The following is an 18,573-nucleotide window of genomic DNA, read 5'->3' as shown; positions in this document are numbered from 1 at the left end:
TCTGGCATGCATGCCCCTGCATTTTATTTATACAAGTAAAATGTCCGAGGATAGAGAGTGGAGAAGGTGTGGGGGGCGAAAGTTCTAAGAGATGAAGAGTTTACAAGTTGTTTTAATGAGTTTTAAAAAAGATGGTTTTTTTAAAGGATATTGATCCCTAAAATCATAAACTTTACCTAAAATTTATGTGAAATACCAAATTTTAGTCAAAAGTTATGATTTTAGGTACCAATATTCCTTTTTTAATGAGTTTACTGAAGATGGTAAAAACTAGTGGTGGGCCAATATATCTTATTGGAACCGTCATACCTTTACTTTTGTGATTTTTTTTTGGTATGCTGTATTTTGGGTAAAATATTTTTAGTATTGTTATTGTACCTGAAACCTAATATTGTACTCCCTCCGTCCCCGAATACTTGACACGGTTTGACCCGGTACGAGTTTTAACAAATGTAATGGAAAGTGTGTTGAAAAAGTTGGTGGGATGTGGGTCATACTTTTAAAGTATTAGTTTTATAATAAATGTGAGTATGAATGAGTTAGTGGAATATGGGGTTCACTACCAAAAATGGAAAAAGTGAACTGTGTCAAGTATTCGGGGACGGACTGAAATGACAAACTGTGTCAAGTATTCGGGGACGGAGGGAGTACTATATTGTACTCTTAAGGGCATGTTTGATAAGTTAGTAATACCATGATAGAGAATTATATATAGACATTTCTAATTGTTTGATATCATAGTTAAGTTTAACTCAAAGTCCAATATAAGACAAGGGCCCTATCCAATCTTACCAATATTATAACTTTAACCATGTTTATGTAATCCACCAATTTATCAAGTTAAGCCATGTTATATAATATACTATACAAGGGGAGTGATCAATTGCTAACTCATCATTTAATTGCTAACTACAACTAATTTAAGGCCATAGGATTTTAGAAAACGTGTGGTCTACAATTTGCCACGTGTAATTTTCGTTTTTATTAATAAAATAAAAAAAGATTAAAAAGACGCCAAATTAGGGTTTTAGATGAAAATGTCAATATAGTGTTTCGGAAATATCAACACAATGCTTGGAGAATGTCAACACGATGCTTTAAGAATGTTAACCCATTGCTTATATTGACATTCTACATGTATTATATTGACATATTTTATATAGTATGTTGACATTTCTGCTTTACGAAAAAATTGAAAAATATTCGATTTTTTTTTCAAATTTTGACGTCGGAACATATGCATATATGATATCGTTGGAATCCTTATAAAATTATCTTTAATTTGATATATGTTATATGAATTTAAAGTTTTGGGATTTCTTTTAAAAGTTAGTTATAACTAAACATGTAGTTAATTGACATTAATACCCCTATTGATATTTTATGGAATTAATCATATGGCTTTATTGACGTTTTTTGTTGATCGTATTGATATTTATTGGTTGATGATCTAGGCCCTTAATTTGAATATCTAATGGTTATTATTTAGTTGTAGTTAGCAATTAGGTATTGAGTTAGCAATATAACACTCCCCTACTATACAAATTTAGATTATTTCTTTTCAATCAAACAACAATGAAAAAAAATCATATGTTTGCATACCTTGACATGAAACTCGTATTTCTTATCTTATTTTACATATCTTCTCATATCCCGTCTTTTTTATCGAACGAATCCTTATAGTATACCGAATTTTAGTATGGCATATCGACCAAAATCTCGTTTCGTATCTATGTATCTCTACCTAGTTGTAGTTAGCAATTAGGTATTGAGTTAGCAATTAGGTATCTCTACTATGTATCTATGTATCTCTACCTAATTTGAATATCTAATGGTTATTATTTAGTTGTAGTTAGCAATTAGGTATTGAGTTAGCAATATAACACTCCCCTACTATACAAATTTAGATTATTTCTTTTCAATCAAACAACAATGAAAAAAAATCATATGTTTGCATACCTTGACATGAAACTCGTATTTCTTATCTTATTTTACATATCTTCTCATATCCCATCTTTTTTATCGAACGAATCCTTATAGTATACCGAATTTTAGTATGGCATATCGACCAAAATCTCGTTTCGTATCTATGTATATTTGGTATGGTATGAAAATCTGGTATATAGTTTAATATTGGTATATATCTCTACCTAGTTATACCAAAATAATTGGTATATGTCGTACTCTTAAGGCATGTACCAAAGTATATGGTATATACCAAAATTTTGCTTTTATCGCTGTATAGCACAGTATGTGTGAAATGAACATCATTACAGACTTACAGTATTGTAATATTTTGATACGGTGTCCTGATAATGTACTGAAATCATGACATACAAGAATTTTAATATTTTTCAACATTTTCAATTTGATAAGTGAAGTATATTACTCCCTCCATTCCATAGTAACGACGGCAAAACTTTTCGACACGGAGATTAAGAAAAATTGTGTTAGGTGAGTTAAGTAAAGGGATAATAAAGTGAAAAATGAAAAAAGGTAGAGAGATGAAGAGAGAAAAAAGTAAGAGAGAGTAAAGTAGATGTGGAAAAATGTGTTGACTTATACTAAAAAAGGAAATGACTCTATTACTATGGAACGTACTAAAATGACAGAATGACTCTATTATTATGGAATGAAGGGAGTAGTATTCTGATATATTTTCTCTATAACTACAAGAGAGAAAGGAAGAGTATGGATCCCAATTAAATTCAAATAATTGTATAACGTCGGTGAAAGTATCAAAACAAATCGTCTAAAGAAGAAATATTGTATCAAAACAAAAGTCCAAGTAGACTTTTTTCTGAATGAATCAAAAGAGAGTTGGAGCCATTTCATTATCTCCTTCAAGTCATGAGATATTCTTTATAAATTGACATCACATGAGGGATTCCGACATTCACGTGCTCCTATTTTGTAATTTTCTTGTTCATATTTCAAATAGAATTATATATATGCTTAACGAGTTCTATTTTTCTTGTTCCCATTTCGATTCAATAGTCTAACCGGTGTTGCCCCTAAAAGCACGATTCAACGTGCTCAAATAACAAAGGAAGGTGTTGAGTGCACGGGGCAACATGTTATTTTAATTTTTGTGTTCAACTCAAAATCGGCTTTATAAATACTCCACTTCTTAATACTACGAGATTCATTTTCCATAAACCATGAACTCTAAATCTGGGATTCATTTTTCCGCATGGACACACGTCTATTACGCTAGATTTATTAAAAATTGCACTATCAAAACGAGATCGATAATATTTTAAAAAATGATATAGAAAAATACTACTCCCTTCGTTCCATATTGCTTGTCCCATTTTTTCATTTTGGTTCGTTCCACATAATTTGTTCAATTCCACTTTTTTACCATTTTTGGTAGTAGACCCTATATTCCACTAACTCATTCCTACTCACATTTTATTACTTCATCCGTCCCAAAAAAAATGCACTATTTTCTTTTTAGTTCGTTCCACAAGATTATACACTTTAAAATTTTGGAGAATCTTTTATCTCTAATGAGGTGAGACTCAATCTCCACTAACAAAACTTTAATTATTTTTTTTCTACCTCTCTCTTACTTTATTAATTCTACATTAAAATCTGTGCCGACCCCAAAGTGCATATTCTTTGAGAAAGGAGGGAGTATAAAACTAATACTACCTCCCTCCTATAAAACTAATATTCTCTCCGTCCCAAGGAAGATGACCCCTTCCTTGGATGGCACGAGATTTTATGCAGTTAATTTTTGTGTGTTAAGAGGAGAGAGTAAAGTAAGAGAGAGAGAATAAAGTAGAGATAAAGGTGTTTCCATTTTAAGTAATGGGTCATCTTGGTTGGGATAAACCAAAAAGGAAAGTGGGTCATCTTCAATGGGACGGAGGGAGTACTACTTTCCATTTATGTGCATTCCAATGTAGGTTCACTATCCACTAACACTACTTTAACTACCATTCTTCTTTCTCTCTCTCTTACTTTATCATACTGTTCTCCTCCTCTCTCTTACTTTACTAATTTTGTCTTAATTTCCGTGCTATATGCATTGTCCATATTTATATGGGATGGAGGAGTATATAAAAGTAGGATCCACATTCACTAACTTTTTCAACTCACTTTTCATTATATTTCTTAAAACTCGTGCCCGATTAAAGTGATACTCCCTCCGTCCCGGAGTGTTAGACTCACTTCTTTTGGGCACATGATTTAAGGAATTGATATTTAAATAGTTAAAGTGGAGAGAGTAAAGTATGAGAGATGGAAAAAGTAGGGGAGAGAAGAGAGAAAAAAGTAGGTGGAGAATAAAATAAGATAGATGCTTTTTGCTAAAAAAGGAAATGAGTCTAATATGTTGGGACATCCCAAAAGAGAAAGTTGGTCTAATACCTTGGGACGGAGGGAGTACCAATTATTCCCTCCGTCCCCCATAATTTGTTATCATTTGATCCGACACGGGTTTTAAAAAATGTAATAGAAAGTGGGTTGAAAAAGTTGGTGGTATGTGGACCCTACTTTTATATATTAGTTTTATAATAAAATGTGAGGGAGAATAAGTTAGTGGAATATGAGGTCCACTACTAAAAATGATAAAAGTGAAATATGACAAATTTTTAGGAACGAAAGGAGTAAGTATATGGTACGGAGGTAGTAGTGACAGTGGTAGTACTAATTGTTTGGGTCAAGATGGAAAATTTCCTAAAGCTAGTCATTTTCCTCCCAATAAAGTTATGCAATCAAATTTTATACAACCAAAAATTGATTTATTTAAGAAAAAATATAATTTATTTATGCATTTAATTAAAAAGTATAGATATATATATAGTATAGGGAATGTTCATAATATTATGGTATTTGTGTATAATTTTTTAAATTTTTTTGAATTATAAAATATAATTAATGCATATTTTAATTTAAATTTGAAAAATAATAGAAAAATAATTCAAATATAAAAATAAAAATTGAAAATGAGGCCAAAAACTAATAAAGTGTTTTTAATTTATTAACTAACTATATTTATTATTTTAGTATTTAATTAAAATATCAAAATTACTAATATAATCTTGTTTTGGTTGTATTGGAAATAAAAACATAGCAGCCGCAGTAATTTGAAAAGCAAAATGCAATCTATTAGCGTTTGACTAACGTATATATACTGACGATTTATGAAAAAAGTAGTCTGCATTATTATGGTCGACCAATGATTTAGCTATGTAATGACGTTGAGAAATTGTACTTTTTCCATGTGGCATAAATTTACACCCACTACTATACTATATGACACTATACTATATGACGTATAAAGCTGCATCCCTATTTCATTTTCTTGCATTCTTAATTTCTATCCAAATCTAAAAGAAATTAGTGTAGACATAATTAATTAAGCAATATTTAGCTAATGGGTCAATATTAAGGAAGTCAAATGTTGTGTTTGTATATGTATAGAATTTCATTGGAGAATGGAGATAGAACTTTGCCATTTCCTTTTCATTGGGATGAGTTTCACTTTCTATTGTAGATGTGTGTGTGCATGTGTGTGTGTCTCTTCTGTAGTCTGTAGTGATAAATAGGTGGTGGAACCATTAAATTAAATTAAATTAAATTTTGACAGTTGAAGGCTCAAGAAATTGGGACCAACCTATTACTAAATTTGTTTGTATGTATATAGTATATTGTACGTGGTCCTGGTTCTTGGCTTCCACACAACTCTCAACCAGCCACCACCTTTTGTTAATCTGATTGTGACTCTTCTTCAACCATTTAATTTAAACACAATTACACGTCATATATATATATATATATAGGTTTATAAATTTGTCAATGTTGAATCCCCATCTTTATGCATTGAAAAAGTGTCAATTGAATTTGACACAGTATTTAAGAAATGTGAGTTGAAAAAATAATAAAATGTGAATACCATAATGTGTCCGTGAAATAAGTAAGTTGAATGCATTGATCAGCAAAAAGAAATTGAGACTCTTATCTGCGGATTAACATAAATTAAAAAAATTGGAGCTTTAATAGAGGAGTACTCCCTCCGTCCCATATTTATAGTCACATTTAGTTATGTCACGGGCTTTAAGGAATTAGTGGAGTGTGTAATTAATGAAGTGAGAGGTGGAGTGTGTAATAAATGAAGTGAAATGGTGAAGTGAGATGGTGGAGTGTGTAATAAATGAAGTGAGTTGGTTGAAGGTGAGTCCCTTTTGACTTTTTGATTTTTTTATTTTTGTTTTGGTTTATTTTAATGTAGATAATGGCATTTGAGTGTAATTTTAGTGAATAATGGGGTAAAATTTTATGTCTAACTATGGAAAATTCTAAATGTGACTTTAAATATGGGACGGACTTTTATGGCAAAATGTGACTATAAAACTGGGACGGAGGGAGTATTTCACGAGACCAATGTAAGAGCCAAATGAACCATATGCGGTCATCTTCAATTATTATGGTTTTAATTAAATGATAATGGAACAATCATTGTAACGGACTATCAATTGATTATTGGAAATAAGGACCACTATAACTAGGCACAAATTAATAAATGAAATAAATTACTAAATAACATAGATACCACATAATTAAAGCTCACGTTTTTTTTGGAGAAAAAGGAATACAAAATCTTCATAGTTTCCAAATCATTTTAACATCAGAACAATAATCATTTCCATATATTATTAGAGATTCTTGCTCCCATATTATACACGTGGAATTTTGTGAGACTTATTTCATTTTTTCCTATAAATTCTACTAAAAGGGTATTTTTATTATCCCAATCAAAATTAACTGTTAAACTAATGAAGTAATTAAGATTAATATATTTGAACTATATCGATAGTTTAATTCAATTAATATTCTAGAATAGTATTATATACAAAGAATTTTCCGTATAATATGAATATAAAAATATAAATCATGAAAGTAATTTCCTAATATGACTTAAAAAATATAGTACTAACACTTAAAAATACAGAATGACCTCTAAAATAAATTTGTCGTAAACTATCCGACTTTGTACCCTATAAAATCACCAATTTTAATTTATATGAACGAAATAAAATCATATTATCATCAAAATATCATACACCTCGGTATGAAAAAGAAAATTAAAATAATATCTAAAATAAAGGTACATGTCACATGGCACGTGGCAGTTGCTCTCAAAGAAAAAATTGGTTCTTATTTATAAGGTGCAGAGTTATGCAGCTATAAAAAGTTAAGGTTCGAACAAATAGCACTAGACAAACATCGCTCTCAAAAGTCGCCACCTCATTAATATTTATATTGACTTAATAATATTATACAAGCTGTCTTCTTGGACATTCTCATTTATCCTCTTATGTTCTCATCATCTTATAATGTCGCGGCTTTGGTTCTACACTAGTCTATAAATAACTATTTCCATCATGATTTGGATAAATCACTCGTATTCTTTCCAATTTTACATTTATTTTATTTTTTTAAGTTGCGACTGATTTTATTAAACTGAGTCTAGTGCACCCAAGTAATTTTGTTATTTTGTCATGATACGATAATAGTGAGATACAATAAAAAAAAATTATTGAGAATTAAATTAGCAATAGAGATGAATTCAAATGGCTAATCATACAATACAATGTAATCTTTGCGGTATGGGGATGAGTTAAAAATATTGTCACTAGCCGAGATCTTTAGAAAAAGAAAATTGGACAAGAGATAAGATTAAGCATGCCATTTAGTGTTCGAGTGTTTAGGCTAGTGATTAGCTGTTTAATTTTAAGTTAGCATAACAATTGGTGTTCGTGTGTTTAGGCTAGTGATTGGCTGATTAATGTTTAAAACTAAAGATAGAATTAACATGTGATAAGGATATAATTAAATGTAAACTCTGAAATTTGATATTGTATAAACTCTAAATTATGATCTGAACCGTTGTAAAATGTCAACAAATGACAAAATAATAGCAACAGAAAATGTCAACACAGTATCAACGGAATGTTGTGTTGACACTGTGTTACCACTTCTTGTTGCTTTATTTTGTCATCTGTTGGCATTTTTTAACAGTCCAGATCATATTTTAGAGTTTGTACGATATTTACGGTTTGCATTTTATCACTATCCAGATAATTAATATATATAGTGATATTAATAATATACTACAAATATTGCTTTCATGGTAGAGATGGACCCGGTACGGATAGAGAACAATATTCTAAAAACTAAATATTTGAATTGAATATAACAATTTTATTTTATTTACGAAATAATCACAAAAGGCCGTCACAATCACAGCATTAAATATTTGTACATGGTATTTATTTTAGTTGTCTTGTTAAACTCTATCTCCATCAACTATTAATAATTTTAATTATAAATAGGTGATATTAAAAATAATTTTAATTTTAATAGGTGATATTATAAATAAACCTACTAGTATAAGTTCAAATGTAAAATTAATAATTTAGAATATTGATGAAATTCACCACTATGTCATTGATTGACAGTTCACTAGACAACAAGTTATAGTACTCCCCAAAATAGATTTTATCTATAATTTAAATTAATTATTAGGGTATGAATGATTTGTATAATCATAATAAATAGTGCACGCTTAGCATTGTAAAGACAACCCACATACATTGCCACGAGCCAAACTTTTAAGAAATTAATTACAGAACAAGAAATAGGAATAAATATGGCACATATTTATGAGTAATAGTGAAAACATAACAGATTAGTATCTCAAAACCAAATTAAGCTTAATTATCTTTACACTGCTAATTTGTTACAATTATGTTATACTTAGCAATTTTTAGCATTATAGGAATACAACAACTGGCCCGAATCTGTAAATATTAATTCTCCCTTCGGCCTTTGTGATTTCAAAATAATGTTCAATTTAGTTATTAATTTATTGCTTATTTCTAATAATTCTATAAATTACTAGTACTACATATAAAGCTCTTCATAAAAAATTTAAAAAATAATAAAAAATGCTCCATAAAATATTTTAAATAAGCTAATAAATACACTTCGAGCATACCACATGCAACATGTCCTTTATTCAAGATAATATTTTTTTCTATTTGACCTACAATTCAAAAAATAGACACCACTATCATTTTGTTCAATATATTTTCCGATGCATTACATATTTACACCATCAAATTAATGAATTGACATCACTCACATATTTTCTCAACTACATAATTCCATTCATCAAATTATTTTAAGAATTCTTCTCATGAATCATGACATTACAGTACTATTCCTTAATACAAGGAATTTGGCTACTAATAATTTCATTATTGAAAATGTATCATTTGCTTAAATTTTTCAACCAAATAATCATCGACTCCTCCATCACCAATTTCAAGAGAAATAATTATCTTATATAGTTGACTTCGACAATATCATGACCTCATAGAGATTCTATGATAATTAATTTAAGGGTAGCTGCAAATTGACTTTTATCATGAGATCACACACAATTTATTTGAGATGCTGACATTCTTTATTCAAAGAGGTAAAATTAAAAAGTCCGAGTAAAAAGGTTCCCTCTCCAACCGTCACAGACAAGCCAACATTAACACCATTTGATTTTTTTTTATTCTCTGTATTTGGAAGGTAAATAAATTTTGAGTTAACTGCAAATCATTGAAAATTTGGAATTGAATTGTAATATTCCATTCGTCCACAACTAATAACTTTAGAGCATCGGGCTTCAAATTTGGGTGGAACTGATTTGCGGTCATGTGTTTTACGAGGGAGGGGAAGGGGCACCGGGCCACATGCCCCTCCACAGATATGACATCGGGACTATTTGCAGTTGGCTCTGGACGTCGTTGCGTTATGGAGTGCCACCGAGCCTTAGCTCAAATCAACATTGTTAACTTTTTTTTTCAAAAATTGATATTTTTATAATTTACTTGAAATAATTAAGCATCAAAATACGAGATAGTCGGAAAAAGTGATTTAGAGTACCTCAAACAAAAAAAAAGTTACCAAAAATATACTATATGTGCAATGACTAGTTTTTTTTGAATGATCTGAACAGAAAAACATAACTATTCGTTTGGACGAAAATAATACACCTCCCGTCTCTAAAAAATTTGTCTCTTTTGTCGTTTTCATTCTTTTCACAAAATTAATCTATATATTTATAATAAAAATTCATGACATTTCCAAAATTTTAAACAATTTTTAGGAACAACAAGGAAAGAGTATAATATCAAACGACCATTAAATTAATAAAATGGAAAAGGTACCTAACTTTAAACCTTTTTAATGCCTATTTGAATACTATATTAGATGATTTTCAAATAATACTAGCTTGTATAATAAAGAGAGAAAGATATGGTTTAATGGCGAAATTAATGGGCGACAGATAATACAGAATTGCACCAAAATTACTGCCATCAACGCTCTTCAATAAATAGTCGCCTTTCCTATAAATCGATAATTCCATCCTCACCTTTATTTATTCCTTTTTAGTCCTTTTCACAAACACAAAGCCAACCCACACACACACAGGCACACCTTGAAGAAATGGAGGATCCTCACCCTCCGCCTCGAATCCTACCGCCTTCCCGCAGCGGAAGCGGAAGAAGAAGCTGCGGCGATGCCAATTCATCGCCTGAATTCGAGTTTTGGATGGTCAGAAACCCCTCTCTCCCGCCTCCGAATCTCCTCTCGGCCGACGAGCTCTTCTCCGGCGGCGTCCTCCTCCCCCTCCACAATCTCAACCTCGCTCCGCCGCGCGAGGCCGACGCGGATCGAGATCCGGAGCCGGAACCGGAATCCGAATCCTCCGCGGCTGAATTGACGGCGAATTCCTCCGCGTTGACTTCGTCAAAGCGGTGGAGAGATATTTTCAGGAAGAGCGAGAAGAAGAGCGGCGAAGAGGCGCAGAGCGTGAAGGAGAAGGAGAATCGGAGGAGAGAGAAGAAGAATGGAGGCGGCGGCGCGAGCGCGGCGGAGCTCAACATCAACATATGGCCGTTCTCCAGGAGCAGATCTGCCGGCAACGGCGGCAATCGCCCCCGCGCGGCGGCGATTCGGAAGGTGAGCAGCGCGCCGTGCTCCCGGAGCAACTCGAGAGGCGAATCGAAGTCGAGGAAGCCTCCTACCAGCCCCGGGAGAGGCGGAGTCCATCTAGGAAGGAGCAGCCCTGTCTGGCAGGTCCGCCGCGGCGGCGAGAAGAAGAGATCGGAGGGAATTGAAAATCGGCGGAGAGTTCCGATCGCCGGCGGCGCGAAAGCTAGGGTTCTGAGTTTGAACGTCCCCGTGTGTATGGGCTACCGGCAGCATTTCAGCTGTAAAAGTGATGAGATAACCGTCGGCGGAGGCGGTGGTGCAGTCGCCGGCGGTGAAGGGACACGTGGCAGTGGAAGTAATTTGTTTAATATTAGAAGCATTTTTACCAAGAAAGTGTATTGAATGCTTCAAAACTACTGCAGATAGCTATTTAGCTTTGCTGTTTTTGAATCTTAGTGGGAATCTTTTGCCCTTTCTGCACTAGGAAAATTTTCTCCACTCTCAGTTATAAATATTTATTGTAAATTAATTAATTATATAGAAATTGCGTGATTTCCTCAGTTTTATTTCCTTTTTCTTGAATGTTTGAATCATCTGTTCTTGGAAAAAAAGGGTCTTTAATTCTACCATTCCGGCAAAACTGAACTCGTGAAAATTAAATGAAATATTCTACATTTGATCTTCAAAATTCACAATTTGGTTGTTGGAGATTTTCTTTTTGGTAAATTAATGATATTGGAATTACAAAAATCAAAAGAATCTCTTTAGGATCTTATGGTTCAGAGAAGGCTTTTTTAGGAGTAAATGGTCCACACTTTTGATGAGGTGAGCTAAGTCGTGTAGAGACTTCTAAACTTCCTATATTGTTTATCAAAAATACAATTGAAGCGATTAAGAGCATCCGCAATGGTCGGCTAGTGACCGGCTAGCCGATTCGTCGCGCTAGCCGAACCATTGCAATCGGCCAGCGCGAAATCGGCGAGCGCATCGGCGTGGGCTGGCCGATCGCTCGTCGCTAGCCGATCCGCTGGCCGATCGGCTAGCCGCCATTGCAGAGGCCCGATCGGCCAGCGCCGATTTTCGTTTTTTTTTTTTTTTTAAATCATATATAAACGCGATTTTCGTTTCATTTTCATTTGCACCACTTGTTTTAACGAGTTTTCTCTCTCTCTAACTTTCTGTTCAAGAGCATCATCGAGTGATGGATCACAACAACGAGTCCAGTCCGGCGACGAGCGGCTCTCAGACTCCCACAGTACCCGTGGGATCTGGATGGGGGCAGATGGGCCCGGGATTTAACATCCCTTAGAATCAGATGATGGGGATGATGGCTGGTGCGCCGGGGGGGGCGATGGGGGGGAAACAGGGGGGTATGCCGGTGGGTATGCCGTGGGGGATGCCGGGCGGCGGGCAGGGGAGCGGCGGGCAGTCAGCGCCCGGGTGGGGGGGTATGCCCCAGATGCAGCAGCAGATGATGTTGCAGCAGATGATGGGGATGATGTGGCAGGGGGGGATGCCGGGGGGGATGCTGCACGGCATGTATCCCGGGATGCCGGGGGGGGGGGGGTTTGCAGGGGTCACCGGGAGGGGACGCGGTATATTGGCCCTCGCTTGATTTTTTGACGGCTTCGTCTCACACGTCGACCCCGGTAGAGACGCAGTTCTCTGGCGATGACCTTCTGTCATTGCATGATATGGGGATCGATCTCGGGGACGATGATACTCCCGTTCGAGCGACGCCGGCCGCGCCGAGGAAGAAGACGAGGGGGAAGGGGAAGGGCAAGGCGGTCGGCGAGTCATCGCAGCCCACTGCCACCGGCCGGAGGAAGTGGACGGAGGATGAGTACGCCGCGGTGGCCAAGGGGTGGTTGGAGGTGTGCGACGATCCACTGGTTGCGAACAACCAGCGGGTCGTCAACATGTGGGCGAAGATCAGTGCTGCCTATAAGAGGCACTGCCCGCACGGGAAGGACTTCAGCAACGAGGAGGTCCGGAAGGGGTGGGAACGCACCAGGGCCTCAGTGGGCCGTTTTGCGAATTTGTACGCCAACGCCCTCCGTCAGCTCAAAAGTGGGCAGACTGAGGACGACGCCCGGAGGATAGCCGCGAGTCAGTTCCCCTTGGAGGGGAAGTATAAGGAGTTCACCTTCTGGGAGTGCTTCTTGTTGCTGAAGGACTCGGAGAAGTTCCGGGCGGGGTGCGACGCTGGGTGGCCGAAGAAGCAGCGACTTAACTATAGCGGCGACTACAGCGGCAGCAGCGGCGGATCCCACGACCTCCCCCCGGATGCTGAGGAGTTTCCATCCCCTCCTTCATTTACTGGTCGCCCCCGCCCGGTTGGACAGAAGCGGGCGCAGCGGGCTGCGAGGGGCAGATCCCCCCTACCGCCCCGCGAGGTCCAGTCCTCCGCCCTCCCAGCCGCCCCACTCGCGTACACTCTCCATTCGCGTAACCAAACGCGGGCTCAGATGTTACAGGTCTTCCGAGAGTGGAAGAACGCCACTGACCCCACGGAGAAGAGGATTCTTTTCGAGATGCTCGAAAGCATGCGTGCTGATTTAGATATCGCGACGAGGAGGCTGGGGGGTTCCGACGTGGGCTCAGATACCACGGGTGGCGGCAGCGGCGGCGGCGACGGCCACGAGGAGGGCGACGGCGACGGCGATGAGGAGTAGAGAGTGGCGGGGCTCGGGTGTTGAAGCCCTTTTTTTTTTTAAAAAAAAATCATGTACTTTTTTTTTTAAATCTTTGTACTTTTTTTTTAATGGAATGGATTATTTTTCCCGTATATGTGTCGTAAATTTAATTCTGTATATCGCAATTTTAATTCCGTAAATGTAGTATATTTTGAATTGTTTTTATTGCGGCTGTCCTATGGTTGGCCTATGGCTAGCCTAAATCTGACGTGACAGGTGGTTTTTTTAGTGTTGCTGACGTGGCAGAGGAGAGAATGGCTGGCCTATGGCTGGCCTATTAACCATTGCGGATGCTCTAAGTTTTCTATGTACTTAACTATTCTTTAAAAAAAAGTTAATTTGAAGCTATTATATTCTTTAATGTGGTATCTATTAAAAGGGTCGTTTGGTGATTTTAATTAAGGACGTCAATTATACTAGTCCATTTGATTCAAGTTTATCGGACGTGCAATAATCTGGTTAGAAATTTACAATCTTGACTCTATATGTTCAGATTTTGGGTTATTCCAAACACATCTTTGCCGCACCCCCTGTTGCAATGGAGTATTGGAGTGTGCTCTCTCTCCCCTCCCCATTGTGAATGCTCAAGATACACATTTAGAGCATCCCCATCCATGCTCTTAGCTAAGAGCACGGAAGTGGGCCCGGACCCATTTTTACTCCTTGTCCTTAGCTAAGAGCACAAAATCCACATCCGTGCTCTTAGCTAAGGACAAGCTCAAGGGTCCCACCATTCTATTATTCAATTTAAATAAAAACATTTCCACAATATTAAAATGCATTAAAAATACCCGAAATACTATTACAAATTACAAAATAATTAAAAATTACATAATTAAAATTCTAAAAATTAAAAATTACACAATTAAAATCCTAAAAATTAAAAATTACACAATTAAAATCAATAAAATTAAAAAGACGCACTACTCGTTGCCGAATTTCGCCCAAATGTTATTGATTAGATATTTTTGTAGCTCAGTGTGGGCTCTTGTATCGTACATTGTGTGTCTTCTTTCGATCCTCTAGTTCACCGTCGTATGCACACCTCGGCGTGGGGGAGACCTCGCGGTTGAGCTTCCGGCTTCATCCTCGTTGTAAAAGTTAGCCGTCATCGGTCCTTCGTCAGCTATAATCATGTTGTGCAAGATAATACACGTGTACATAATGTCGGCGATATTCTTAACGTACCAAAGCCGAGAAGGGGACTTCACAATGTTGAATCGGCCTTGAAGGACACCAAAAGCTCTTTCGACGTCTTTCCGAGCAGACTCTTGACGCTGCGCAAAAAGAATCCGTCTTTGCTCTTGTGGATTGTTGAACGACTTCACGAAAGTCGACCACTTTGGGTAGATACCATCGGCAAGATAGTAACCCATGTGGTATGTATTTCCGTTGACGGTGAAGTCGATCGCCGGTGCTACACCATTCAAAACATCATCGAAGAGTGGTGAAGAATATAACACGTTCAAGTCGTTGTTGGATCCGACAAAACCGAAATATGCATGCCAAATCCATAGGCGGTAGTCGGCGACCGCTTCAAGGATAAGCGTTGGACCGCCACCTTTGTGGCCGCTTAAGTGTTGCCCCTTCCAAGCAGTCAGGGAAATCATCCACTTCCAATGCATATAGTCAATGCTGCCTAGCATACCGGGAAAACCGTGGATTGTTTCGTAAAGATGAAGCAACCATTGGCAATCGTCGGTGGTGGGTGCCCGAAGGAATTCCTCGCCGAAAGCAGCACGAACGCCGTCGCAAAAACTCTTGAGGCATAGGATTCCAGTTGACTCACCGACATGCAAATACTCGTCGAAGAGGTCAGCCGTTTGCCCAGTAGCAAGTTGTCGGATGGCACAAGTACACTTTTGCAACGCCGTGAGACTTTGCCGACCGGTTGCGTCTGCACCTTCTTGAAAGTATTCAACGCGAGTGGACAATGTGTTGACAATACGCATAAACAACCGTTTTGACATGCGAAAACGGCGCCGAAAGTAATCTTCTGGATAACGCGACTGGTCGGAAAAATAGTCGGCAACGAGCCTTTCATGGGCTCCCTCTCGATCACGAGGGATGTAGTGACGTTTTGCTCTAGTTGGTTGAGGACGAGGGGCAGGGGTATTGGCGGCGACATAGGCTTCATAGGCGGCACGATATTGTTCATAATATTCTTGTTCTTCGCGCTCCGCTTCCGCAATGAGATTGGTGAAATCCATTTTTGAATTTTTTAGAGAGAGTTTGGGTGAGAGGAAGATGTAGATGATTTAGTATGAAAAAGTATGAATAAGAGATAATTTGATATGAAAAGTGGATGATGAATGTGTATATTTATAGATGATTTTGAGATAAAAAAAAATAAAAAAAATCACAAAAATCCAAAAAAAAACGTCCACAAACGGCTCTATTTTTTGGGAACCCAAAAATATATATTTTTTTAATTTTTTGGTATTATTTTGAATTATTTATGAATTTTGAAAAAAAAAAAAGAAAAGAAAATTCGAATCAGCCAACAGCTATGCCATTGGCCAATAAGAAGACGCCACGTAGGGCTGCTCAGCGGCACGGACGTGCTCTTAGCTAAGAGCAGCGTCGTGCCGCTGGCACAGACGGACAGCTCGCAGAGGCACGGACGAGCTCGTGCTCAGCGGCACGGACAAACAGCCCACCGCTGCGGATGCTCTTAAAATGTTTTGTTTATATCAAGATACACACAAGCAAGATCTTGCAAGTGAATATGAATTAACTTTGAATGTCATTTAAAGGGGTAGATTTTTGCAAATGTTGAATGAACAAGCAAATTAAGGCCCTCATTTGCGATACACGCGTAAGCGGACTCACTACTGCGTGGCTGCCACAAGAAACCGTCTAGACGGGGTCGAGGGCTCGACTACCTCATTTGCGATACACGCGCAAGCGGACTCACTACTGCGTGGCTGCCACAAGAGACCGTCTAGACGGGGTCGAGGGCTCGATTAATTTCATTGCTTGGCTGTCTCTCTCTACTCTAATAAATATTGACATTATTGTTTTAAAATATTTTTGTTCCATCATAAGAGACTTGTTTCACTTGACACAAAAATAAGGAAAAAGTATTGTGAATTACATCTGAAGATAATAAGAGACATGTTTCACTTGACACAAAAATAAGGAAAAAGTATTGTGAATTACATCTGAAGATAATAAAACAAAGAAGGAATAAAGTGAAAGAGATGAGAAAGAATAAAAAAGGAAAAAGAATAAGATTGAAGAGATAAGAGAGGATATAAATGAGTTAATTTTTGACAAACGAGGAAATGGGTTGAGTCCAAGATAAGTGACCTACTTTTTTTGGACACGGGATTTAAGAAATGGTATTTAAATAAGTTAAAGTGGAGAGAGGGAAAAGTAGAGGTGAGAAGAGAGAATAAAGTAGGTGAAGAATAAGGTAAGAGAGATGACTTTTTGCTAAAAATGAAAATAGGCACTTATAGTGGGACACCCCAAAAAGGAATACAAGTCACTTATCTTGGGACAGAGGGAGTGCGATACAACAAAGAGAAAAATATATTACTAACTAACATTGCACTTTATCGTCCATTTTTTAAAAAAATATTTAAATTCCTGTAAGCCCAATTAAACCAGGTTTGGCATTTTAGGATCTGACATTCTCACAATTGGTGTTTAAAAATCGAATCCATTTACTGGTTCAACTCAGAACAAATTTGTTTGAACCTAAAAAACCAATCGTCCGCTTGAACAGATTTTGAGATTTTACTATTTCACAGAAAATGATTTTAATTTTAGGCTCGTGGGGTTTTGTCCTTTTACGAATGGATAATATATGAAACACTTGACCACTTTTTTTGAGGTATGAATTTTGAATATTCTTATAAATAACACATTGAATTATAAGTGATCGTCTTCGACAATGTTTACACTGAATGCAGCCTAATGCAACACAAAAATATAGGCCTAGGAGGAAAATGGGCTAAAGACTAGATAGTTGGAATGTCAGTAACAAATGGGCTTTCTAGCCCTTTTCCAAACGAAAAGGTTGAACTTTGGTGGGCAGGGGCCGCGCGAACGCAGGCCCCCTCTGGCACAAATTATGACGTAGGCTCGACCGCTTGGGCCGACCTTAGGCGGGCGCCCCTTCCAAGTGCAATGAAGGTCGCCAACCTAGGCCATGGGCCTTGTGGATCACCCATCCACCCCGTCCAGGTAAGTATGTTTCTCAGTCCTAATCGCCTCTATTTTATATCCTCACTTTCTCTTCTTTCTTCTTCCCTCTCACCGATGTGGGGCAACTTCCTTTCGCAAATTAAATTCTGTAGCCTACACTTGCACCCAATCTCTCCTCCCTACAGCTCTTGAAACCTGTTTCTCATTTTCCTCCATATGTACGACTCTAAATAGAGAAGAGTGATGAGAAACAACTAAAGATTTGATCTTTGAATCTGTTTCTGAGCCATCACACAACTTATTCATCCAGCCTTCCAAGGGTCTGTTTTTTGTCTTTCTGAATCTTCTAAAAAATCAAATTGTGACTCATTTGTATCAGCACCAGCAACAACGAAACATGATTCTAAAAAATAATCCAATTTGAAACTAAATGACAACAAGATGAGCCACTTCATCTATACATGTAGGTAGATCTCTTTCCAAGCATGCAAGATTACAGTTTTACAGGAGCAAGTTCATTGAGCTTTACGAAACATATTTCCCAACCATCTTGTCTTGAGGTGGCGGGGATAATCCGAGGAGTTTTTGATAGTGGGACCTTCTGAGCATTCACAAATTATAGCTCTTCCATGATCAAGTTGGCCATCCACCCAAACACAAGATCAGTGATCTGTAAAGATTGCACACCAACACCACTTACTCATAATTGCTTCAGCCA

At 37.1% G+C, this 18,573-nt stretch overlaps 1 protein-coding gene and 1 non-coding gene across 2 annotated transcripts; one reads left to right on the top strand and one right to left on the bottom strand.

The window, feature by feature from the left end:
* The first annotated feature begins 10,428 nt into the window (after nucleotides 1-10,428).
* Nucleotides 10,429-11,564, top strand: LOC125187897 (serine/arginine repetitive matrix-like protein). Its single transcript, XM_048084927.2, has one exon. The coding sequence runs from the start codon at nucleotides 10,516-10,518 to the stop codon at nucleotides 11,404-11,406; it is 891 nt and encodes a 296-aa protein (XP_047940884.1). The 5' UTR covers nucleotides 10,429-10,515; the 3' UTR covers nucleotides 11,407-11,564.
* Nucleotides 11,565-17,741: 6,177 nt separating this feature from the next.
* LOC148931690 (U1 spliceosomal RNA) lies at nucleotides 17,742-17,902 on the bottom strand. The gene has a single exon (XR_016136069.1). It is a non-coding gene; the product is annotated as a U1 spliceosomal RNA (small nuclear RNA).
* Between the last annotated feature and the right edge of the window lie 671 nt (nucleotides 17,903-18,573).

Source organism: Salvia hispanica, chromosome 2 (genome assembly GCF_029641045.1).
Source record: "Salvia hispanica isolate PSC_SH4W2 chromosome 2, Shi_PSC_v1, whole genome shotgun sequence".
Taxonomy (NCBI): Eukaryota; Viridiplantae; Streptophyta; class Magnoliopsida; order Lamiales; family Lamiaceae; genus Salvia; species Salvia hispanica.
The sequence above is the reverse complement of the archived record's forward strand: the minus strand, read 5'-3'. Positions and strand labels throughout refer to the sequence as shown.

What these genes read in the sequence shown, in the direction of transcription:
- LOC125187897 (XM_048084927.2), top strand. Translation starts at nt 10,516, where the DNA reads ATGGAGGATCCTCACCCTCCGCCTCGAATCCTACCGCCTTCCCGCAGC.